Source organism: Odocoileus virginianus, chromosome 17, assembly GCF_023699985.2.
Source record: "Odocoileus virginianus isolate 20LAN1187 ecotype Illinois chromosome 17, Ovbor_1.2, whole genome shotgun sequence".
Classification (NCBI taxonomy): Eukaryota; Metazoa; Chordata; class Mammalia; order Artiodactyla; family Cervidae; genus Odocoileus; species Odocoileus virginianus.
Window position 1 is genome coordinate 21,553,022 of NC_069690.1, and position 26,119 is coordinate 21,579,140.

Below are 26,119 nucleotides of genomic sequence, written 5' to 3' on the forward strand. Positions count from 1 at the left end.
GTACCACTCTGCTGAGGGATGCTAATGATAGGGAAGGCTCTACATGTACAGGCACAGGGATTTCATGAGAAATGTTGGTACCTTCCTTTGGATTTTATTATAAACCTAGAATTGCTCTAAAAAATGTTTATTAAAAATAATGTAAAATAAAAATCAAAACAAAAAAGAACAGAGAAATACACCTACTGCTGGGCAAAGATGTTTGTTTCCTCTTGGCTTTAGACTTTAAGTCATATACACATGCTTAAAAGGACTCCCTAGTGAGAGGGAGAGAAGACAAGGAACTCGACAGGAGTTCCTGATGGTCCTCCAGAAGCTAAAGTTAAGTAGGTTGTACCTCATAGGTCAGGTGCTTGAACATGGTATGTTGATATTTTCCTTCTGTTATTTCTGGCACTTACCAGTCTTGTTTAAATGTTCCAGTCTTATTTCAATGCCACTACTAGGATTGAATCAAGGCAAACTGAAAGTGGTCAAACAGGAGATGACAAGCGTGAACATCGACATTCTAAGAATCAGCGAACTAAAATGGACTGAAATGGGTAAATTTAACTCATATGACCATTATATCTACTACTGAGGGCAGGAACCCCTTAGAAGAAATGGAGTAGCCATCATGGTCAACAAGAGTCTGAAATGCAGTACTTGGATGCAACCTCAGAAACAACAGAATGACCTCTGTTCGTTTCCAAGGCAAACCATTCAATATCACAGTAATCCAAGCCTATGCCCCAACCAGTAACACTGAAGAAGCTGAAGTTGAATGGTTCTATGAAGACCTACAAGACTTTTTAGAACTAACAACCAAAAAAGATGTCCTTTTCATTATAAGGGACTGGAATGCAAAAGTGGGAAGTCAAGAAACACCTGGAGTAACAGGCAAATTTGGCCTTGGAGTATGGAATGAAGCGGGGCAAAGGCTAATAAGTTTTGCCAAGAGAACACACTGGTCATAGCAAACACCCTCTTCCAACAACATAAGAGAAGACTCTAAACATGGACATCAACAGATGGTCAACACCGAAATCAGACTGATTATATTCTTGGCAGCCAAAGATGGAGAAGCTCTATACAGTAAGCAAAAACAAGACCAGGAGCTGACTGTGGCTCAGATCATGAAGTCCTTATTGCCAAATTCAGACTTAAATTGAAGAAAGTAGGGAAAACCACTAGACCGTTCAGGTATGACCTAAATCATATCCCTTATGACTATACAGTGGAAGTGAGAAATAGATTTAAGGGACTAGATATGATAGACAGAGTGCCTGATGAACTATGGATGGAGGTTCATGATACTGTACAGCAGACAGGGATCAAGACCATCCCCATGGAAAAGAAATGCTAAAAAGCAAAATGGCTGTCTGAGGAGGCCTTACAAATAGTTGTGAAAGGAAGAGAAGTGAAAAGCAAAGGAGAAAAGGAAAGATATTCCCATTTGAATGCAGTTCCAAAGAACAGCAAGGAGAGATAAGATAGCATTCTTCAGTGATCAATGCAAAGAAATAGAGGAAAACAACAGAATGGGAAAGACTAGAGATCTCTTCAAGAAAATTAGAGATACCAAGGGAACATTTCATGCAAAGATGGGTTCGATAAAGGACGGAAATGGTATGGACCTAACAGAAGCAGAAGATACTAAGAAGAGGTGGCAAGAATACACAGAAGAACTGTACAAAAAAGATCTTCACGACCCAGATAATCACAATGGTGTGATCACTCAGCTAAAGCCAGACATCCTGGAATGTGAAGTCAAGTGGCCTTAGAAAGCATCACTATGAACAAAGCTAGTGGAGGTGATGGAATTCTAGCTGAGCTCTTTCAAATCCTGAAAGATGATGCTGTGAAAGTGCTGCACTCTATACCAGCAAATTTGGAAAACTCAGCAGCAGCCACAGGACTGGAAAAGGTCTGTTTTCATTCCAATCCCAAAGAAAGGCAATGCCAAAGAATGTTCAAACTACCGCACAACTGCACTCATCTCTCACACTAGTAAAGTGATGCTCAAAATTCTCTAAGTCAGGCTTCAGCAATACATGAACCGTGAACTTCCAGATGTTCAAGCTGGTTTTAGAAAAGGCAGAGAATCGCTTCTCGGCCTTTTGGCTAAGATCAAGTGTAGAAAAGGCAGAGGAACCAGAGATCAAATTGCCAACATCCACTGGACCATCAAAAATGCAAGAGTTCCAGAAAAACATTTATTTCTGCTTTATTGACCATGCCAAAGCCTCTGACTGTGGGGATCACAATAAACTGTGGAAAATTCTGAAAGAGATGGGAATACCAGACCACCTGACCTGCCTCTTGAGAAACCTGTATGCAGGTCAGGAAGCAACAGTTAGATCTGGACATGGAACAACAGACTGGTTCCCAATAGGAAAAGGAGTACGTCAAGGCTGTATATTGTCACCCTGCTTATTTAACTTCTATGCAGAGTACATTATGAGAAACGCTGGGCTGGAAGAAGCATAAGCTGGTATCAAGATTGCCAGGAGAAATATCAATAACCTCAGATATGCAGATAATAACACCCTTATGGCAGAAAGTGAAGAGGAACTAAAAAGCCTCTTGATGAAAGTGAAAGAGAGTGAAAAAGTTGGTTTAAAGCTCAACATTCAGAAAACTACGATCATGGCATCTGGTCCCATCACTTCACGGCAAATAGATGGGGAAACAGTGGAAGACTTTATTTTTGGGGGCTCCAAAATCACTGCGGATGGTGACTGCAGCCATGAAATTAAAAGACGCTTACTCCTTGGAAGGAAAGTTATGACCAACCTAGACAGCATATTAAAAACCAGAGACATTACTTTGCCAACGAAGGTCCATCTAGTCAAGGCTATGGTTTTTCCAGTGGTCATGTAGGGATATGAGAGTTGGACTATAAAGAAAGTTGAGCGCTAAAGAAATGATGCTTTTGAACTGTGGTGTTGGAGAAGACTCTTGAGAGTTCCTTGGACTGCAAGGAGTTCCAACGGGTCCATCCTAAAGGAGATCAGTCCTGGGTGTTCATTGGAAGGACTGATGCTGAAGCTGAAGCTCCAATACTTTGTTTGGCCACCTCATGGGAAGAGTTAACTCATTGGAAAAGATCCTGATGCTGGGAGGGATTCGGGGGCAGGAGAGGAAGGGGATGACAGAGGATGAGATGGTTGGATGGCATCACCGACTCGATGGACATGAGTTTGAGTAAACTGCAGGAGTTGGTGATGGACAGGGAGGCCTGGCGTGCTGTGATTCATTGGGTGGCAAAAAGTCTGACACGACTGAGCGACTTAACTGACTGACTAGGACTAAAGGCGTCCTGGCTCCAAGCTTGGGCGAGCAGACTGCCCGTACATAAAGCCAAGAATGAATGGTGCACCTAAAGCTGTAGCATCAGTAATGATTACAAGTGAGTCCCCCATTTTACAGATGAGGGAACTGAGGCCCACAGTGGGTGGGTGACTTAACTCAGATCCCAACTAGTAACATGGGAAAGCTAGAACTGAACCTAGTTTGACTCCCGAACCATTATTCTAACAACTACATCACACTGCCCCCCTGACCTCTGGCTCTAACCTCTCACACATCTATTCCTTCGAACCCTGCCTTTTTCCCCCAGGTCCACCCGTCTCTTCTGGTCTCTTCCTTCTCCCCCCTCCCAGTATCTAGGATTCCAAAGGGGCCAGCACCTTTGACTCCCTGCATCTGGTCCCTCATGACTCCACAACAGCCCTCTGACAAAGCCCCAATCCTAAACCAGCACTAGAATTGATCTACTTTCTCCAGCCCCTCGCTGAGTGCTTGAATAACTGAGTCCTTCTGGGAAGAGGTACTCACAGTTGTTTTCACTCTCTTAAAACCCTCAGCGCACAGTTTCTTCAACAACTGAATCACACCCTCACTGCTGTGCTCAAGTCCAACATCCTATGCCCCTCACTTCAGCCCTGGCCAAACCGAAAAAAGCAAGATTTGTTACAGCTTCCCACTACACTTACCTACATTCACATCAATACCAACCTCTTTCTACTAGGTTCAGAGGATGCTTCCCTCTACCTATTCCTGCTAAGCGGACACCACTCCCATCACTTATCACACATCTCTGCTGCTGCTGCGCTCAGAACGCTGCTGGCTCCCTACTGTGCAGACTCCCATCACTCCCATTTAAAATACCTGCCCAGACTTCTCTCTCCCTCTAGGAGGCGTCTCACGTCCCTCCTCCTCCAGCTGCTCTGGCAAACTGACAGTCCCTGGTGTCTCCACTCCCTCACTTCCCATAAAGCCTCACCCACTGCAATCTGGCATCTCTCCCCACTATTTCTGAAACAGCTCTTGCTAAGGTCACCAATGACGTCCTGACTGCCAAATCCAATGGCTACTTGTCAGGGCTTATCTGACTGAAACACTTTTAGGCAACTGACACTGTTAAGTGCCTGTCCCGATTCCTGACAGGCTTGGCGCCCAGGGCCCGGCACTCGCCCAGTCTGGCCACACTGCTGCTCAGTGTTCCCTAAGGTTTCAAGCTCGTCCCTCTGCTCTTCTCGCTCCTTACACTTTCCCCAGATAATCTTGCTCATCTTGAGCTTTCAACCATCACCTTTATGCTGACAGGCTCTTTTTTTTTTAGTTCTACCCCTTTATTGCTACCAACCCATCTCTCTCCACCCTCGCGCACACATGCTCAGTCATGTAATCCCATGGACTTCAGCCCGCCAGGCTCCTCTGTCCATGGACTTTTCCAGGCAAGAATACTAGAGTGGGTTGCCATTTCCTTCTCCATGCTGACAGGCTCTTAAACCTACGTTGCAATCCAGACATCTTCTCCAAGCTCGAGGCTGCAAAGTTATCTCCACCTGGACATCCTATAGGAACCTCTAAGTTCCCCCTAACCTCTTAGTTTCTCGTCTCATTTCTCTCCCCCTGGAGCTTCAAACCTGTAATACTTTTTTTCATCAAATCTAAGAGATACCACTAAGAGGGACAAAATACATATACTTATATATGGATATATTTACCCTGGAATTGAAGAAATATGATTTCAGTAAGTGTCTGCTGGAACCTCTATCTGGATGTTTTCAGGAACATCAAACTTCTTACACCCTCAACTAAATCCATTTATCTTCTTTCCTAAACACACTCTTCTTCCTGTAGTCTCCAGTTGGTGGCTCCATCAGCCATCCAGTCACCCATACCAAAAACTGAATGTTACTTTGACTTCCTTTCCCTCTGGCATGTCACCACAATGAAGCTTTGCTGACTTTTATCTACTAACTACTTATCAAATCTGTTCCCCCTCTGTCCCTCTACATTCACTGTTCCCATCATTTTTATCTGGCCTTCAGCAGAATCCCCAAACCTCATCTTTATTCCTACTCTTCTGAATCCATCTTCCCCACAGCTGCATGAGTGAACCATCTAACACAGAAACCTGAAAGTCACTCCCATGCTCAGGACCTTTATGGGATTAATGAGGCGGTGATGACCTCCATAATTTAGCTCTTGCTTATCTATTCAGCCTCCACCTCTTCCACAATTATTCTATTGCCCCAAACTTTTTATGGCCCCACAGACACTATGCTTGCTACCTCTTCATACCTCTGGCTGAAAGAATGCCCTCCCTCACCTGTCTCTCACACGTTATTTCTTTCGGGAAGTCTTTCTCCCTTTCCCAGACTGGGCTAGAGTCAAGAGCTCGAGGACTGTGACTGATCCCCAAATAACATGAGAGCTCTAAAAACATAGGGTACTATAGTTCTCTTGACTATGCATGTCTCTCCAAGTAGGCAGTGAGCTCTAGGAAGGCAGAGACTCTCTCACAGGCAGTGTGTGTGTATGCCTTGAACACATGGAATGAATGAGTTACACAACTCCTGTCATCTGACTCTAGATGATATAAACCAACCTAAGAAGACAAACAGTTTTACCTTGCACTATACCCCCCAAAAAAAGGTATCATGAGGGTTTTGAGATAAGGAGTATCATTAAAAAAAAATGTATCCTTAACAAAACTGTTAAAAAAGTATACTAAAAAACTGAAAGCCTTCTTTATTACATGTTTAAAGGGATAGGAAAGCCAGAAGGGGAGAAAATGCTACAGCTAAGAGTTATTCTAAGACAAGTCAGGAGGAGATGATATTTTTTTTAATACACTGGGGCATTTTATTTCTATATATGTATTATATGCATTGAAAAAGAATCCCAGGTTATCCCCCCATGTGTTTTTATGTCTCGCTTCTTTGTGGCCCACGATGCCAGCTGAGTTGTCAGTATAATGAATCCAATCTGATGGGGCAAGAGCAGAATATTCTGCCATTTTTCTAAATTTTTGAGTCGCATAGCAAATCTGGGGCTGATCACATCATGCCAGTTGTTTAATCTGCCTGTGAAGTTCCCAATTTTGCCTGCTTTGTGATCACTAGTGATTTCAAATTCACCAGTATCACCCTGCCTCATCACCACAGTTAGGAACTGGACAGTGACTCTGAAACACAACCTAATAAGAACCTAGACTTCCCTTTCTTTTTGGTATAACTGATGCTCTTGAGAGCAACAGCCAGGACATCCATGTGCACCATTTCTAGAATGGGAAAACAGCAGAAAGAGCAAGATGACTTTTTAAACCTTGAAAAAACTTAAGCACACACAGTTAAGTAATCTTCAGATTACTCTTTCTCAATTCCAGCTGCCTTCCAAAGGGGTGGAGTGGGGGGCTTTGGAAGCAACTGAAGAAGAAATAAACAAAGATACCTTGTTATACTTGCTTTTTAACATGCATGCTACGTTAAAGGTCAAAAGATTAAATGTATGGCCCGGATAACAAGCCTGGGGAAGATGCAAAAATGGTGATTTTTGTCCAAATTTAAAAATCCCACTTCTACTCTCACCTTAACTCAGAAGCATCGCAACTACACAGATGCAGGCTACAGAATTCCTACAGGGAATTCTCAGGAAACCACTGTGAGCTGATCTGACACTCCAAGCTGCTGTACCATGCAGCATGGAGACTGCACATTGAGCACAGCTGGGAAAAAAGAAGAAGAAAGCAGGGAAGGGCTGAAGGGATGAGACGGACATAGGACACGACTACTGTGTGTACCTTCGTGAAGGTGGTGGAGCCGGAGGCCATCAGAATTTGACGCACGCGGTTGTGGAAGCGCTGCATTGACTCATCATCCACACGCAGGAAACACTGAGCCGTCCGCTCTTTAGTAACCTAAATCACAAGCTCAAGGTTAACTACCTCTGGAAATGCCAAAGGAATAAGAAACAACTCTGACCACCATTAAGCCCTAGCCTCCCAGTAGGGCCCAGCTGATTGATGATGAAAAGATGTGCCTCATCTCTCACTCCTCACCTGTGAGGATGGAGGTGGGCCTACTCCTACCATCCGGCCCCACTCCAGACTGTACCTCGTTCTGTAGGTTCCAGACCCCATCCTTGTGGGTGAACTCCTCATAGCTGGTTCGGCACTTAGGCAGGATGCGGCACTCAAAGCCACACATGTTGAACAGCAGGTTGGGGTTGTCCTTACTGTACACAGACACGAAGCTGTTCTCCCACTGGACTGTCGTCACTGAGCGCGGCAGGCGGTTCTTGATGTCCCAGAACACTGCCCGACCCCTGACCACAGAGCGCACAGGGTTACGTCGGGGCTTCCCTTCAAAGGCCAGCCAGACTGATGACGTCCCAACAGAGCACACCCTCCCACCCAGGACACCCCTCATCAATTCCCTTTAATCGTCCTCTGGGTCCCTCAAGCTGATACTCTTCCAGCTCCCACAGCCCCAACTTAGACTCACAGGTTGACGTCATGCTTCATGAGGCGCATGCGGGCGTCTCGGGGCCAGCACTTCTTGTTATTGTATCCAACGATGTTTTCGTTATTGGGGTCAGGGTGCTCTGTCAGGTAACGCTGGATCAGGTCCCGAGCCTCATCTGCTGTGAACCTACACAGACAAGGTGAGTAGCTGAGGCCCAAGGACACTGGGATCTCATGAGGCCTACGGCTCCACCCCTATCCCCACCCTACTCACAGGACTTCATCCCATTTCAGAGCGCCAACCCGGCAGCAAGTCAACTAAGGGACAACAGCTGCTTCATAAGCTGGGCATGGACCTAAACACCATGTAAGGGTAAGACTCCAGGCAAGCCCTCACCTGAAGAAAATATGGATGCGATCAATGTATCTGCAGAAGAGACGGATGGGGTGGGCAGCCTCGGTGGCTATGTCTTGGAAACTGAGAAAATCATTTGGCATCTGAGGTGGCCCGGCCATCTCACTGGCTCGGTGCAACCCCAACACAAGCAAGTCCATCACCAGGCCATAGTACTGTACGATGAAAGAGGCAAACTGCAGGCCTCTGATGATCCCATATGAATTTGTATGGTTCATGTCCTAGAAAGAAAGACAATTCTTAACCACAGCCAAGTCTCGGGGTTTTCAGGGCCCATCCTCTTTTGTCTTCCCCCCGCCAAGGAAATCCCAACTCAGTGGGCCAGGCCATCCCCTGCTTCCCCCAATTCCTTGCCACCCTACCCCAAGACACACCTTGTAATTGATAACGACGTTGTTCTTGGCTGTCATGTAGTCAGCTATATTGTGGTCTACGATAAGACGCAGCAGCCTATTGAGCAAGGTCAAGTCAATCTTCTCATACATCTTCTCAAATCGTGACTCCAGCATGACATTGCACTCACCCTCGCTTGTCTCCCACACATCCTGCAGGTTATTGATGCCTGAGGGGGGAAGAAACACAAAGCTCTAGCAGATTAGAAGTTCCCTTTCAGGAACTAGTCCGTTTCAGGACTAGTGCCTACAGTAGCCATCACATTCCTATCCAGATCATACGACCACTCCATTCATTCACTTGGACTGCTAGCAGAGTCAAATTGCTCAGTGTAACATCAACACCATTTCTTTGGTACCAGGCATCAAGAGAGTAAACTAATTATGCTATCTGGATGAGAATTTCAATGTAAAAATCAAGGCATCTGCCGTCCTTTTACCTTGGCACCACTTGTAAACAAGCAGAGGCGGCGGTTCTGTGTCTGCAGGCTTGATCCAGGGTGGGAACAGGCGGCGCTTGTCAGCTTCGTACCACAGGTACTGGTCCAGGTAGGCATCAGTGATCTTCTCCAGTGGCTCCACGTCATACACTGGCACCAGGTGGCTATAGAGGTCCATGAACTCAATGCCCACCTGTGGGACAAGTAAGCGGGCTCACACCAACCCACCAAACACCCCGGGCGCCATGAATGAATCACACAGCCAAAGGAAAACATGTGGGGCATCTCACTCACTTCTTTAAAGGCTCTCTGTGTGAGGAGGTGACGCTTGATGCGGGACAGCGCCTCATGGGGGTTGTCATAGGCCTGCTCGATCAGGCCTAGCTCCTCCCTCTGGGACTGGTTTAACCGAGACTTCACACTGACAAGGCAGAAGAAAAGGTGAATGAGGGCACTTCCTTAGTGGTCCAGTGATTAGGAATCCACTTGCCAAAGCAGGGGACATGAGTTCAATCCCTGGCCTGGCCAGGAATATTTCACATGCCATGGGGGTAACTAAACCCATGGACTGTTTACTTCTGAGCCCGAGCTCCAGAGCCCATGCTCCACAAAAGAAACCACCGTGATGAGAAACCCACACACTGCAAGTATAGCAGTCCCTGTTTCTTGCAACGAGAGAAGGCCCAAGGGCAACAAAGAAGACCCAGTGCAGCCAAATATTAAATTTAAAAAGTCTGAATGGGAAAACCAAGAGGAAGCCATCGCCAGAAAGGCCTTCTTTGGACTCTAAAGATGATGCCACTCTGTGTCCATCACCTCCCTACAGGAACCTGTCTACTCTACTCCTCACCTGTAAGCTTCCTTGAGCCGCTCCAAAGCCAAGATCAGCAATTTGGTGTCATGCTTGTAGGAGAGCGGGGGGAAGGGGATGGGTGAGAATCTACGGCTTTCCAGCCAATGCACAGTAGTGGTATACACTGCCACAGCTTCCTCTGCTGTGATGTAAGGACCGTCCTGCAAGGTGGACATGAGAATCAGCTTCCCACTGCAGCCTCATCCCACCAGGGCCAGACATGGTCCCAACTTTACAGTCTGCCCTCCTGCTCACCCCCGTGCCCCTAGCCCAACCTACTCCGCCTAACCTTTAGGTAGTTGTGCTGCCGCTCCTGTTCTGCCTTCAGGTAGAGACGAGTCAGGCGGCCCAGGTTCTTTTTGCACACAGTTTTGTCTACAGTGGCCCCGCGGCGGATGCGTTCTCGGTTGTAGTGGGCAGTGTTGGTCCACCAGTCTGCCTTGGCCTTCACATACCGAAGAATCATATTCTCTATCGGTGTTGGCAGCCCAGGGACCTGAAAGAGCAAAAGGCACGATGAAAAAGTGACGGGGGCTAAAACAGTCCAGGAGTGGTAATCTCCAGGCCCCTCCACGAGCCGGGGAGACCACCCACCTTCCAAGGAATGTTGGCCTTCCAGCAGCGCCAGGCCTCACTGAGGTGCTGCAGGATGGTCCGGGCCTTGTTCTGCTTGATCCCCTCAGGCATCATGTCCAGGATATCATGCATCACAGCGGCCCGGAGTTCAAGGTCAAAATGCGACTCCACTCGCTGCTTTGTTACCGTCTTGGCCACCCCCTTTGAGTGCCGGCCTAGAAGTGAAAGCGGTTAAATGCAAGACTTGTTGTTCCTACTAAAGTCTCCGCTTTCATGTCTGTTGATAACCATGGTTACAGTGAAGTCAGTAAGCATGAATAAAGCCCAGCACATGCAAGACACAATATGAAAAGATTCACATTCTTCAGAGGCATTTCCATCCTGTAGATGCTCGCTGGCCTTAAGGCCCCACAATGAAGCCCAAGAAAATACTAGGTCAGACTCATTAGATACTGGGCCTTAGAGGTGATATGACAGGAAGGGATGCTCAGTCTCAAACAAGGACAAGGGAAGGATCAGGAGCACACGTGACCTCTATTCTTTAATGGGAGAAGTCAGCCATAGAGAAAACCACTCACCTTCAAACTGCCGGGCCAGGAGGTTGCCCAGCCATCGCTCCAGCAAAGGGGTGATGCCACGCATGAAAAACAGCCAGACCCGCCAGCCAGCAGCCCAGAAGCCACAGCCAGGGCCCTTCCCTACAGGACCCTAGGATCCCAAGCAAAAGTCAAGAACACAAGTTAGTAATTCATTCAGACAACAACAGAACACTGGGCAGAGGTGGAGCAAAGAGCACAGGTATGGCAATAAAGGGGAAAAAAAAGAAAACTCTTTTAAGATCTCAATATTTAAAATGGAGTAAATGAGGAAAGCAGCAAGTGAGATTTTCTATTTAGAACTAAAGGTGGGCTCTGGGGGAGAAGTGTTGAGATCTACAGGACAGCAGTAATAACACACAGAGCCTCTCTCCAAATAGGTCCTTGGAAAGAGCCCTGACTGATGTAAAGACTAAGATGGATCTGAGAATATGAAGGCACAAGGGCAGGCTCCTACCGTGTTGAAGCGATAATAGATAAGGTGCTTCAGGTCCTTGCACATACGAATCTGCCGCATCAACTTGTATTTGTAGCGGTACATGCCTGTCAGCTGCCCCACGTGGGCGAAGATATACTGCAACCCATCTGCCAGCTGCAACACAGTGGCCCCAGCAGGCTTTAAGCTAGAGCCAGCTCCATGATCAGCCCAGACTTCACCCAGCTTCCCCACATGGGGCAGCGACTGGGGATTCATAGCCTCACCTGGAAGGCATCCACATTGCCCAATCGATACTGCACATGACTGTCCACCACCAGCTTAGTTAAACGCAGAACTTCTCGACACAGATGGAAAGCATTTCCAAAACGAGATTTCTTTCTTTCCTGGAAAAAAATGCCAAGGACAGAAACAACACTAGTCAGCAATGCTCTGGACTAGATGCACGCCTTCCCAAGAGGCCAGGGCAAAACCAGTCCATCCCTCAGCCCAGGACCCTCTTAAGGTTCAATGCAGGTACCTTGGTGGTGAGCGTCTTAACAGGTTTAAGGTTGAAGTTGTAATCCAGGTGCAAATAATTGAGATTCTTACGGTGAATGAGGAGGTTAAGCATGTTGTAGCCCTGGCGGCAAACCTGTAGCCCCACCTCCACCCAATCCAGCTTGGTAGACTGGAAGAATTTGGTGGCTTTGAAGGATCGGAATAGATACCTGGGATGCGAATAAGGAGTGAGAGTGAGCCTCCTGATCACCTCTGGAACAGAAGGCTGAGCAGGGGCCTAAGGGCACCTCACCTCTTCTTTTGGGCTTTCGGGGGCCGGTGCTTCAGGGCATTCAGCACATAGTACTTAAGCAGCTTCTGGTAGGAAACCCTCACTTTCACAGGCTGCCCAGCAGGACAATGCTCCCGATACCTGAAAAAACACACCCATTAGAGCTTGGCCCACCTCTCCCTCCAGCAGCCCTGCTAAAGGCTGTATGCCCACCCAGCTGGAATCTTTAATCCTATACATCCGCTACTCTCCCCAGGTAGAAGTCTTACCAGTTCTTAACAAGGGGGATGTCTAGGGCCCGGCGAGTGCGACCAGAACGTAGGTTGAAGGGCCGGGGGGCCCAGAGCAGGGCGATGCCATTGGCTGTATTGTCTGTATAGAGGGGTGTGTCCTTCAGAAAGGGCTCCACAAACTCTGGGAGCTCGAACTCCTCATCATCATCTGGCAATGGTTCCTGGCTCTGAAAGAAGAACCCCCAAGGGTTTAGCTCCCGCTGAATTGGGCAGAGACCTGGGATGAGAGAGAAACTCTCTGGGGCCAAACAACAGTGGCTACATCTGCTATGGAAACTAGGTTGCCTGACAAGAGAAGCCCTGAAGAGCCAGAGCAAAGGCGGCCAAGGGAGCAGAGAACAGGGCAGGGCCAACTGGGCAAGTAAGCAGTACTCCTCTCACCCCAACTGGCTCTCCACCAGAGGCCTCCCAGAGGAGCCCCCAATACCAGGGAGAGGTAAACATGCAATCGCCTCCTGTCCAAGCTCTAAAAACTGGGCCTGGGGAAGGTGATCTATTTATGTTAAGAATATGACGGAACATGAATCAACATCAAAAACACTGTGCCAAGTTTAAGAAGCCAGCCACAAAAGACCACATACTGTACAATTCTATTTATACGACATGTCCAAAATAGGCAAATCAATAGAGACAAAAAGCAGATTAGCAATTGCCTACACATGGACAATTCAAGGGAAATACACTAACTACCATGGGTGCAGGGTTTCTCTCTGAGGAAACGAAAATGTCCTAATAAATGTGGTGATGGTTGCACAGCTCTGTGAATAAACTACAACCACCGAATCATACACTTTAAATGGGTGAGTTGTGGGGTAGTGAATTACAGCTCAAAAAAAGGATTTAAAAACACACTGGAGAGACTTCCCTAGAGGTCCAGTGGATAAGACTTTGCACTTCCAATGTAAGGGACGAAGGTGTGATCACTGATCAGGGAACTAGATCCCACATGCCACAACTAAGGCCTCGTGCAGCCAAATAAATAATAAACAAAATATTTTGAAAAATAAAAAATTTTTCTAGAAACAGACCAGAATAAGATTAGAGACCCAGAGGAGAAACAATAAAGCCCAGATGGGTAATCACAGAAACCAAGATAATATCAATTACTTGGTCTGAGTCAAGTGTCAAACTCTCACATTACAGTTCCCCTCTTACAGCTCAAGGGGAACACTTAAGGATGGAAATCATGTCTCCCTCTAGCTGAACTTTCATCTAGTCATGCTTCCGCCCAGTCAGGAAATCTCTCTTGAAGAGCTGAGCATGTCCCTTCCTCTCACCTTGACAGAGTGTCTGTGGGAAATTGGGTTGATCAAAGGGTCAAAGTAGAAAGCTGGCAAATCAGGATCCTCGGTTTTGATGAACACAACATTAGGAGTGTGGTACCTGCAATGAAACAAGTCAGCCAAGGTTCTCCTTCCCGGCCCACCTGAAATGCCAGCCACCCCTTTCACCCAGTTGGGCTCCAGCTCTCTCACCAGGTGAGGTGCACGTGGTGCGGCAGGTTGTTGTACAGGTAAGGAAACGCAATCTTGTACTCGGTGCGGATAGGCTGCCGGATGATGATCTTGTTAATGTCATTGAATTCATTCCAGTCTTCATCCCTAGGGCACAGAATCAAGGGTGAGCAGCTGGGTTGGGCAGTTTGGAAACTACAATGGGATCTAAAGAATCAAGATTAGATTTAACAATGGCTGCTTCATATTGATGTTGGGCAGAAACCAACACAATTCTGTAAAGCAATTCTCCTTCAATTAAAAAGTAAGTTTAAAATTTATTTTTTTAATTTAAAAATACTCTACTCTCTCCAACTTACTGTAGGTTGATGTCTCGGACAAGAGGCTCAAATTTGGGGCCTCCAGGAATGGCCATATTAAGTGCCTTGGATGTAAAAAAGGCCTTCAGATCAAACAGATAGAAGTAATTGTCATCAACCAAGTCTGTCAAGAGCTGATTGGCCAGGCGGTAGAGAGTAGACATCATAGGCAATGTGAACTGCCAGCGCTGATAAGTGGAACCATTTACATACCTAGAGAAAAAAGAGAGGCCCATGTAAGTCCAAGTAGGTGTACCAGCTAGCCAGGTCATGCTACCTACTGGTCTCCCAGGACCCCCTCTGGAGTTCCAAACCCTCACAGGAGTGGTAACTCCAACTATCACTTACTTCCGGCTATCCCTTAATGGCTGGTGGTCATAGAACCAGTCCAACACAGGGGCATCCTCCTCAGGGTCCAGCTCTAGCTGAATGGCTTCCAGTGGCTCAACATCGAGGATATTGTCAGCATAGTCCAAAGGTGGCTCCTCATCATCAAAAGGGGGGAAACGCATCCTCTTGAAATGCCTCCTGTCTCTTTTTTCCCGACGCATCATAATCCACATTGACCTGGAAGTCGACAATGTCATGCAACCATTTCTGCATAGTGCCCCCTCAACCGCCACCACCAAACCCCATATTCCAATCCTCCTCACCCCCACTGGGAGATGTAGACAGGTTCAATGACCCAGGGGATCTCATTGACAAAGGAAATGGCTCCAGTAATGTGGTACAGCACAGGCACATCCCGAATCTGCTCCCAAGGCATAGGCATGTTCTCCAGGAGCTTGAGGACTGCATGCGGCATGTACTTGAGGGCACTGTAACAACAGGAAGAGAGATGATTAGAAATGACAAGGTGTTCTGCTACCTGAGCCATGCAGAGAAGTAACAAGGTATCACATTCCACACAAAACTGGCCTTACAGTCTAAACTCCTAAACATCGTACACAGGCCCTCTGTGACCAGGAACTCTGCCTCCCCACCTCCAACAGTGCCACCTTTTTTCTTAAACATCACTGTCCCACAATACTGGGTTTCAGTCCCTCTAAATCACCAGCAATCTCCCTAAAAATAGCTTTTAAGCTATCTCACATTCTATTCTCTCTGTACCTTTCACTAAATAATAAAATATTCGCTACACTTTATTTTAACCATTTGTCTGTTATGTCAGTAGGCCATAAGCTCCAGAAAGGCCGTTACTTCCTGATCATTGCTGTATCCCTGCCACCTAGCACAGTTCGCAAATACTTTTGAAATAAACACAACTTCCACTGCTGTCTTGGACTAGTTCATTAAGTGGCTAACACTTCCGTGTAAAAATGAAAAAGGATTTGCTAAGGTATTTGTACCTGTACTCACCCACCTCAGGAAAACAAAAGGATACAAAGACCTCAGGACGTAACTACCCTCAAACCTGAAAATTCTTGTCACTTAGGAGTTACAGGCAACAAGAATGTACAGGTGTCCTGCTCTGGGCTTTAATTCACTCAGATATAGAGATGTCTTATCATTGTATCAACAAGACAAACTAAAAACTCCTGTCCCAGATCAGGGAAAAGAATCAGAACAACAAAGAACATAACTGAGAACATCCTACCTTGTTGGTAGTAACATAAATTGTTAGTCACTAAGGAGATTATGGAGGTTCCTTAGAAAACTGAAGAACAGAGCTACCATATGAGCCAGAAATCCTACTCCTGGGCATATACACAGAGTAAACCATAATTTGAAAACAAACATGAAGCCCAGTGTTCACTGCAGTACTACTTAAAACAGCCAGAACATGAAAACAACCTGAATGCAAACCAACAGATGAACAGATAAAGATGTAATACATATACATTAATACAATGGAATATCATTCAGCCATAAAAAAGAAGGAAATAATGCCATTTGTAGCAACACAGATGGACCTAGAGATTGTCATACTGAGTGAAGTCAGACAAAGAAGGAGAAATATTGTATGACATCCCTATATGTGGAATTTAACAACAAATAGAATCTACATTGCCGGAGAAATATCAACAACCTCAGATACAGAGATGACACCACCCTTATGGCAGAAAACAAAGAACTAACTAGCCTCTTGATGAAAGGGAAAGAGGAGAGTGAAAAAGTTGGCTTAAAACTCAACATTCAAAAAAAAAAACTAAAAAAAAAACAACTCAATATTCAGAAAACTAAGATAATGGCATCTGGTCCCACCACTTCATGGCAAACAGATGGGGAGACAATGCAAACAGTGAGAGACTTTATTTTCTTGGGCTCCAAAATCACTGCAGATGGTGACTGAAGCCATGAAATTAAAAGACGCTTACTCCTTGGAAGAAAAGCTATGACCAACCTAAACAGCATATTAAAAAGCAGAGACATTACTTTGCCAACAAAGGTGCATCTAGTCAAGGCTATGGTTTTTCCAGTAGTCACGTGTGGATGTGAGAGTTGGACTATAAAGAAAGCTGAGCACAGAAGAATTGATGCTTTTGAATTGTGGTGTTGGAGAAGACTCTTCAGAGTCCCTTGGACTGCAAGGAGATCCAACCAGTCAATCCTAAAGGAAATCAGTCCTGAATAGTCATTGGTGCTGAAGCTGAAACTCCAGTACTTTGGTCACCTGATGTGAAGAACTGACTCACTGAAAAAGACCCTGATGCTGAGAAAGATTGAAGGCAGAAGGAGAAAGGGACGACAGAGGATGAGATGGTTGGATGGCAGCACCAACTCAATGGACATGAGTTTGAGCAAGATCTGAGAGTTGGTGATGGACAGAGAAGCCTGGTGTGCTGCAGTCCATGGGGTCACGACTGAGTGAGTGAATTAAACAACAAATGATACAAATGAACTTTATTTAAAATGTATAGCCACCCAGATGTGCTGTGTGAAAACATTAAAAGTCCCAAAATGACAGCAGCTCTCCAGGACTGAAACATAAGAGACAAGGAGAAGGAAAAGGGACCAAATTCCAAGTGAAATAATTCCAGGATGTTCCTTACCCCAAGTACACCCTTTTATCATGCCGAAACTTCCTGTTGGTCATGTCTCCATGGTCTCGGATGATCTTCCTGACATGTTCTGGAGGCATGTCTTCCTTCTGTGCATCCACAAATCCAAACTTCCGCTTTTCCGCATAGCGCTTGGCCTGCAATTGCTGCCATTTTCGGGCTGCAAAAACACCTCAGTTTAAAGACCTGTACATCATTAGCTTAATCCCACCCCCACCTCTCACCCTAAGCTGAGCTTCTGTCAGGATGACTGACAGAGGGTGGGCATCCAGAAGGAACACTCCCTGACAAATTCTCTTGTCAACTTGCTCTGCTTTACTTTTTTTTTTTATCTTTGCCAGCTATTTATCAATGCCTAGTATTTTTGGTACAACTAATTAAATCTTTTTTTTTTTAAACTATCTATGTTTCTTTGCAATTTAAATCCTGTAAGGGAAAGGGTTTTGTCTGCATCACTATTGTATCCCCATTGTATGGATCAATGCCTACAAGTAATAGGCACTTTAAAAAAAAAAAAAGGATGGTTTCAGAGACTCGATTCGATGAAAAAATAAATGGGGGCTAGTAAGTGCACTAACATCTAATGTTTTGACACCTGACAAAACAGGGAAAGGGGGCAAACCCGCTGCGCGCAGGCGCACACCGGCACACCCGCCCCCCCGGCGCCGCTCCCGTGCGCTTTCTTCACCTTTCTCCTGCAGCTTCTCCTCCGACATGTAGTCTGGCAGCGGGGCTAGAGGGCCAGGCACCGGGTTACCCGGCCCTCGGTAAGGAAATACTCCGGCCATGCCCGGAGAATCTGGGGAGCAGCGGAAGAAAGAAAATTAACAAACAAGGCCCAGGCCCTAAAGAGGGGCCGCAGAAACACGTCGAAACCGCCGCCTGCAGTTCCGCCTCACTCAGAGTGCGCCGGCCCAGTCCGTCCGGCCGCTCAACCCCACCTTAACCTCCCCTCCCGCAGCCTGGCCCTTACAGTCCGCCACATACCCCTACAGACCCTCACACACACGGCCGCTTTTCAGCAAGGCAATGGCGGCAAGCCTACGTCCGCTCCGCGTTCCCAAAGCCAGGAAGTACGTAACCCAGGTTCAGCGGTTGACCCAATAGGCGCCAAAGTACTCAGGCGGTTTGGCGAACTCACCAATTAGAGTTGCAATTCGGACAGGAAGGGGCGGGACCAAGACGGAAGTATTGAGCGCGAGGGGTTGTGGTCGGAATGGATGCAAGCCCCTCCTTCCGCTTTTTTGGAACAGTTTCTCGGGCTTCAGCGGCTAGTGGCCGGAAAGTGAAAGTGTTAGTTGCTCGGCCTTGTCGAATTCTTTGAAATTCCACGGACTGTAGCCCGCCAGACACTTCTGTTCATGGGATTCTCCAGGCAAGAATACTGTAGTGGGTTGCCATTCCCTTCTCCAGGGGCTCTTCCTGACCCAGGGATCGAACCCGGCCTCCTGTATTGCAAGCAGATTATTTACCGTCAGAACTACCGGGGAAGCAACTTTGCGACTCGTCTGGGGCCACTGGAAACCCAAGCTTCCAGAATTTTAATCAATTTGTCGAAGTTTGCGGTTTCCCAGGTGGCTCAGTGGTAAAGAATCCGCCTGCCAATGCAGGATTGGCAAGAGACACGGATTTGATCCCTCGGTTGGGAAGATCCACTGGATGAGGAAATGGCAACGCACTCCAGTTTTCTTACCTGGAGAATCCCATGGTCAGAGAAGCCTGACGGGCTACAGTTTACGGGATCGCAAGGAGTCAGATACGACTGAACACGCATGCACGTGGAAATTTGCACTTTGCTCTGTGTCTAGGCTTTGTATTTAGACTTGACGTGCAGTATTAGCTCCGAGTCAGTCAGTGTTTTGTTAATGCGTTCAGTCGTTATATCAGCCATCATTTATTGAAGGCTCACTAATGTATCAGAAGGGTGGGGAGAGGGAAAAGCCAACCGCTAGGAGCGCGACAGGTAGCCCTGAGGTAGACAAGAACCCACGCTCTTGTGATGCTCTGTGATAGGAATTCGCGCGGAGAGTATTTAACCCTTTGTTGTCAAGGAGGAGTTAGTCAATGAACCGTCAAAAATAAAAGGTGGTGGGAGACTACATTGCAGAAAATTTTCTCCCCCTCCCTCTTCATTCCTATTTTCTGTCTCTGGCAACCCTATGGAGTGCATAAGGAATACCCTATAACTGCTTCTTAACTCACTCAGGCTCTTTAGTTATGTCTTTCTGCTTGAATGCTCTACATCTTGCCTTCCTTGTTTTACGTTTCATCCCTCTTGCTCCATTTTTGGTAACAACTTTGAATCTGACTTAGATTAGTTTGTTCACTCACCATGTTTATTGCGGAGGATGCAGAGGACTTGTAATCCTTACAGCTTCTTCATCTACATGGGAATTTAGGACTCACAGGAGAAAGTGACACCTATGCAAAGGAGAGTCCAGGCCATTGCAGGCTGGTGTGGAGGTTTATGTAGTTCAAAGAAAAGAGGAACAGTATTAGAGATGTGTTGGAGATGGGTGATATAAGGGATTTGAGGAGGTGAAGAAAGAGAAAGGAAAAAGGAATCCCAGGTGGTGGTAATTGCTAAGGTTAGAGTTTGGAAAGAAAGAAACATGGCATGTTATGAAAGCAACCAACAAATCAACCTGGCTGCAATAGAAAGTCCACTATCATCTTCATTATGTTCTTCATCGTCAGAGTCGTGAAGTCCTTAGAACTTGTATAAGGTTCACTGTGTGCCAGGCACTATTCTAAAACCTGCTAAAATTCTAATATCGTCTGTTTTAGTTAATGGTATTGTACCAATGTCATCTTCCTAGTTTCAATTGTCCTACTACTGTTATGTCCTGTTGCTATGTAAGAAGTTCTCAAGTGGGTGAAGGGTACACAGGGACCCACTGTACTATTTTCTAAATGGCATTATTGAGAAATAATTTACATTCCATAAAGTTCACCTGTTTAAAGTATACAATCCAATGGCTTTTAATATATTTACGGAGTTGTGCAATTAGCACTACCTAGTTCTGAAACATTCTCGAAAGAAACCATGTACCTATTAGCATTCACACCCCGTTTCTTCCCACCTCCTTCTCCTCAGCCCTTCAGTTCAGTTGCTCAGTCATGTCCAACTCTTTGAGATCCCATGGACTGAAGCACACCAGGTTTCCCTGTCCATCACCAACTCGCAGAATTTACTCAAACTCATGTCCATCGAGTTGGTGATGCCATCCAACCATCTCATCTTTGTAGTCCCCTTCTCCTCCCACATTCAATGTCTCCCAGAATCAGTGTCTTTTCCAATGAGTCAGTTCTTCATATTAGGTGGCCAAAATACTGGAGTTTCAGCTTCAGCATCAGTCCTTCCAATAAACACCAGGACTGATTTCCTTTAGGATTGACTGGTTGGATCTCCTTGTAGTCCAAGGAACTCTCAACAGTCTTCTCCAACACTACAGTTCAAAAGCATCAATTCTTTGGTGCTCAGCTTTCTTTATGGTCCAACTCTCACGTCCGTACATGATTACTGGAAAAACCATAGCTTTGACTAGATGGAACTTTGTTGGCAAAAATAACGTCTCTAATTTTTAATATGCTGTCTAGGTTGGTCATAACTTTGCTTCCAAGGAGTAAGCGTCTTTTAATTTCATGTCTTTTAATTTCATGGCTGCAATCACCATCTGCAGTGATTTTGGAGCCCAAGAAAATAAAGTCTCTCACAGTTTCCATTGTTTCCCCATCTGTTTGCCATGAAGTGATGGGACCAGATGCCATTATCTTAGTTTTCTGAATGTTGAGCTTTAAGCCAACTTTTTCACTCTCCTCTTTCACTTTCATCAAGAGGCTAGTTAGTTGTTCTTTGCTTTCTATCATAAAGGTGGTATCATCTGCATATCTGAGGTTATTGGTATTTCTCCCAGCAATCTTGATTCCAGCTTGTGCTTCATCCAGCCCAGTATTTCACATGATGTACTCTGCATATAAGTTAAATAAGCAGGGTGACAATATACCCAGTTGTGGATGTGACTGGTGATGGAAATAAAGTCTGACAATGTAAAGAGCAATATTGCATAGGAACCTTGAATGTTAGGTCCATGAATCAAGGCAAATTGGAAGTGATCAAACAGGAGATGGCAAGAATGAACATTGGCATTTTAGGAATCAGCGAACTAACATGAACTGGAATGGGTGAATTTAACTCAGATGACCCATCATATCTACTACTGTGAGCAAGAATCCTTTAGAAGAAATGGAGTAGCTATAGGGTAAGGGAGTTAGAGAAGGCAAGGTTTGGAAAAAGAATGAGACCGGCACTTTTCAGGAACAGATCACCTTTGATGAGGTGAGAAGAGGCAGCAGTCAGATTAGTGAGTTGCTGCACTAACCCAAGAAAAGAGTAAGTATATTAGGCATATATGTGGAACTCTACTATCTTAAGGGGGCCTGTTCTTATCCAAGGTTGTTCGGAGTAGTTATCTCTTAAACGACTGGGGCAAGGAATTCTGGAGATCGGCCAGAGGCTGGACCGGCTGGGAGCTGGGTGTAATCAACCTTAGAGTCCATTTTTTTGCTTTGGGTGAGAGTTCTTTATTTTGCATAGAATGGTGGAAAGGACCTGGAGGGGAGTTTTAACTCCAGGCTATTTTGAGCCATGAAACTTTCCTTCAGTAGCCCCTATAGTAAACTAGAGTCTGAAATGCAGTACTTGGATGCAGTCTCAAAAATGACAGAATGATCTCTGTTCGTTTCCAAGGCAAACCATTCAATATCACAGTAATTCAAGTCTATGCCCCAACCAGTAATGCTGAAGAAGCTGAAGTTGAACAGTTCTATGAAAATCTACAAGACCTTCTAGAACTAACCCCCAAAAAAGATGTCCATTTCATTATAGGGGACTAGAATGCAAAAGTAGGAAGTCAAGAGGTACCTGGAGTAACAGGCAAATTGGCCTTGGAGTACAAAAGGAAGCAGGTCAAAGGCTAATAGGGTTTTGCCAAAAGAACACACTGGTCATAGCAAATACCTTCTTCCAACAACACAAGAGAAGACTCTACACATGGATATCACCAAATAGTCAATACCGAAATTAGATTGATTATATTCTTTGCAGCCAAAGATAGAAACTCTCTATACAGTCAGCAAAAACAAGACCAGGAGCTGACTATGGCTCAGATCATGAACTCCTTATTGCCAAATTCAGACTTAAATTGAAGAAAGTAGGGAAAACCACTAGACCATTCAGGTATGACCTAAATCAAATCCCTCCTCAGCCCTAGACAAATACTAATCTACTTTTTGTCTCTATAGATCTGCCTGATCTGGATATTTCAAATAAATGGAATCATAAGATAGTGACTTTTAGTGAAACAGATCTCCAGACCAGGTTGGATCCATGAGACAAGTGCTCAGGGCTGGTGCACTGGGAAGACCCAGAGGGATGGGATGGGGAGGGAGGTGGGAAGGGGGACTGGGATAGGGAACACATGTAAATCCATGGCTGATTCATGTCAATCTATGGCAAAAACCACTACAATATTGTAAAGTAATTAGTCTCCAACTAATAAAAATAAATAGGGGAAAAAAAGATAGTGTCTTTTAAACTTTTATGACTGGCTTCTTTTACTCAGCATGTTTTTGAGTTTCATCCTTATTGCAGCACATATATATTTTCTTTGGAGAAATGTTCCTTTCAGATCCTTTGCCTGTTTTAAAATGGAACTCTCTCTATGTATTCTAGGTACAAGTTCCCTGTTATACATATGATATGCACAATTTTTCTCCTGTTCTTTGGATTATCTTTTCATTTTCTGGATGATATTCTTTGAAGCACAGACATTTTTAATTTGCATGAAGCCTAACTTATCAAATCTTCTACTGCTTATGATTTCGGTGTCATATCTTAGAAATCATTGCCTAACCCAAGTCACAATAGTGCAATCCTATGTTTTCTTCCAAGAGTTTTATAATTTCGGCTCTTACCTATTTATGATTGACTTTGAATTCATTTTTGCGTGTGGTATGAGGTAGGGGTCCAAATTCATTCTTTTGCATGTAGATATCCAATTGTTTCAGCACCCTTTTTTAAAAAGACTACTCTTTGTTCTTTGTCAAAAATCAACTGACCATTTGTTTGTTTCTGAACTCTCAATTCTGTCCCGTTGAGCTATATGTTTATCTTTATGTTCTCTCTGCTATTTTTGCAACTTCCATGTGAGCCTAAAAAGTGTTTCAAAACAGTTAATAAATCAGCTAACTTAATCCTCAAAACAACCTTATGAAATAGATATTATATCTCCATTTTACTGATGAGAAACCCAGACTCAGAAAGGTTGAGTAACCTGCCTTGGGGCACTTCATTAATTGCATAAACTATGTGTCAGGCTCCCTCTAACTTATATGCAACTGTTCATTTAATTGTCACAATAATTCAGTGAGGTAGGTGCTATTATTTAGCCTCATTTTGTAGATGAACAAACTGAAGCTCAGAGAAACCAAGTTTCTTGCTTAAGGCTGTAGAGAGAGCAAATAATAGAGATGGTAAATAATGGCTCTGGAGTTTGTGGGGTTTTTTTTTTTTGGCTGTGTTGTCAGAATCTTTAGTTGCAGTGTGCAAGCTCAGTAGTTGCTCTGCAGCATGTTGGATCTTGGATCAAACCCACGTCCCCTACATTACAAGGTGGATTTTTAAACACTGGACCACCAGGGAAGTCCCTGGAACTTCTGTTCTTAACCTTATTGCTATATCATCTTCTATGTTCTTCTCAGAAACATAAATGATACAGATGAGAAAATCGGGGCCAAATCAAAGCTGGTCTTGAATTCCAAGCAGAGTTTTTACCTAATTGCCAACATTTTCCAAACTTTTTCTTTTAAAGATGAAAAACACTTGTGCCAACAAAATAATTTGCAAATGAAGAAACTAAGACTAAAAGAATTAAGAACTTCTCTTAATGTCTTGTAACTGTTCAAACACAGTGTGTCTTGAATTAATCTGATGAAGTTCAGTTGAGTAGGAAAGTGACCAACCAGAAACAGATCAGAACAGAAAATATTAGCTGCCATTGTTATTAATTGCAGCCTTATCCTCCTACCCCCAGTCTCCTCATTGTTTAAGAAGTTTAAAACTGGACTTGGAGGAAACTATGGGTCATCTAGTTTAGTGGTCCACAGCTTTTTTGGCACCAGGGATCAGTTTCATGGAAAACAATTCTTTCACGACTCGGAGTTGAGGGGAATGGTTTCAGGATAATTCAAGCACATGATATTTATTGTGTATTATGTGTGTTAGTTGCTCAGTAGCATCCGACTCTTTGCCACCCCCCAACCCCTTGCCGCCCCGCTTTGTGACCCTGTGGGCCATAGCCTTCCAGGCTTCACTGTCCATGGATTTACAAGCAAGAATACTGGAGTGGGTCAGTTCAGTTCAGTCACTCAGTCGTGTCCGACTCTTTGCCACCCCATGAATCACAGCATGCCAGGCCTCCCTGTTCATCACCGACTCCCGGAGTTTACTTTTTTTTTTTCATTTATTTTTATTAGTTGGAAGCTAATTACTTTACAATATTGTAGTGGTTTTTGTCATATATTGACAAGAATCAGCCATGGATTTACATGTATTCCCCATCCCGATCCCCCCTCCCCCCGGAGTTTACTCAAACTCATATCCATCAAGTCGGTGATGCCATCCAGCCATCTCATCCTCTGTTGTCCCCTTCTCCTCCTGCCCCCAATCTCTCCCAGCATCAGGGTCTTTTCCAATGAGTCAACTCTTTGCATGAGGTGGCCAAAGTATTGGAGTTTCAGCTTCAGCATCAGTCCTTCCAGTGAACACCCAGGACTGATCTCCTTTAGGATGGACTGGTTGGAACTCCTTGCAGTCCAAGGGACTCTCAAGAGTCTTCTCCAACACCACAGTTCAAAAGCATCAATTTTTCGGTGCTCAGCATTCTTCACAGTCCAACTCACATCCATACACGAGCACTGGAAAAACCATAGCCTTGACTAGACGGACCTTTGATGGCAATGTAATGTCTCTGCTTTTTAATATGCTATCTAGGTTGGTCATAACTTTCCTTCCAAGGAGTAAGCGTCTTTTATTTCATGGCTGCAATCATCACCTGCAGTGATTTTGGAGCTAAAAAAATAAAGTCTGACACTGTTTCCACTGACATCTATTTGCCCTGAAGTGATGGGACCAGATGCCATGATCTTAGTTTTCTGAATGTTGAACTTTAAGCCAACTTTTTAACTCTCCTCTTTCACTTTCATCAAGAGGCTTTTTAGTTCCTCTTCACTTTCTGCCATAAGGGTGGTATCATCTGCATATCTGAGGTTATTGATATTTCTCCCGGCAATCTTGATTCCAGCTTGGGCTTCCTCCAGCCCAGCGTTTCTCATAATGTACTCTGCATAGAAGTTAAATAAGCAGGGTGACAATATACAACCTTGACATACTCCTTTTCCTATTGGGAACCAGTCTGTTGTTCCATGTCCAGTTCTAACTGTTGCTTCCTGACCTGCATACAGGTTTCTCAAGAGGCAGGTCAGGTGGTCTGGTATTCCCATCTCTTTCAGAATTTTCCACAGTTTATTGTGATCCACACAGTCAAAGGCTTTGGCATAGTCAATAAAGCAGAAATAGATGTTTTTCTGGAACTCTCTTGCTTTTTCGATGATCCAGTGGATGTTGGCAATTTGATCTCTGGTTTCTCTGCCTTTTCTAAAACCAGCTTGAACATCTGGAAGTTCATGGTTCACTTGTTGAAGCCTGGCTTGGAGAATTTTGAGCATTACTTT

General features: G+C 45.0%; 1 protein-coding gene across 2 annotated transcripts in view; it reads right to left on the reverse strand.

Moving 5' to 3' along the window:
* PRPF8 (pre-mRNA processing factor 8) overlaps positions 1-18,421 on the reverse strand; it is a 32,550-nt gene extending 14,129 nt beyond the window's left edge. The window contains exons 1-24 of one of the 2 annotated variants that reach the window (XM_020909815.2): positions 18,324-18,421; positions 18,015-18,125; positions 17,318-17,486; positions 14,978-15,142; positions 14,673-14,891; positions 14,325-14,537; positions 13,987-14,112; positions 13,789-13,894; positions 12,488-12,678; positions 12,240-12,359; positions 11,967-12,156; positions 11,713-11,832; positions 11,468-11,602; positions 10,993-11,122; positions 10,433-10,629; positions 10,128-10,334; positions 9,836-9,999; positions 9,280-9,406; positions 8,986-9,178; positions 8,528-8,715; positions 8,136-8,374; positions 7,779-7,925; positions 7,389-7,599; positions 7,076-7,192 (exon numbers count right to left, since the gene is read on the reverse strand). In XM_020909815.2, coding sequence (XP_020765474.1) covers positions 7,076-7,192; positions 7,389-7,599; positions 7,779-7,925; positions 8,136-8,374; positions 8,528-8,715; positions 8,986-9,178; positions 9,280-9,406; positions 9,836-9,999; positions 10,128-10,334; positions 10,433-10,629; positions 10,993-11,122; positions 11,468-11,602; positions 11,713-11,832; positions 11,967-12,156; positions 12,240-12,359; positions 12,488-12,678; positions 13,789-13,894; positions 13,987-14,112; positions 14,325-14,537; positions 14,673-14,891; positions 14,978-15,142; positions 17,318-17,486; positions 18,015-18,114 — 3,774 coding nt within the window. In that variant the 5' untranslated portion in view covers positions 18,115-18,125; positions 18,324-18,421. Of the gene's footprint in view, positions 1-7,075; positions 7,193-7,388; positions 7,600-7,778; positions 7,926-8,135; positions 8,375-8,527; positions 8,716-8,985; positions 9,179-9,279; positions 9,407-9,835; positions 10,000-10,127; positions 10,335-10,432; positions 10,630-10,992; positions 11,123-11,467; positions 11,603-11,712; positions 11,833-11,966; positions 12,157-12,239; positions 12,360-12,487; positions 12,679-13,788; positions 13,895-13,986; positions 14,113-14,324; positions 14,538-14,672; positions 14,892-14,977; positions 15,143-17,317; positions 17,487-18,014; positions 18,126-18,313 lie in introns of both variants that reach the window. The other variant, XM_020909814.2, reaches the window with a different exon arrangement.
* Between the last annotated feature and the right edge of the window lie 7,698 nt (positions 18,422-26,119).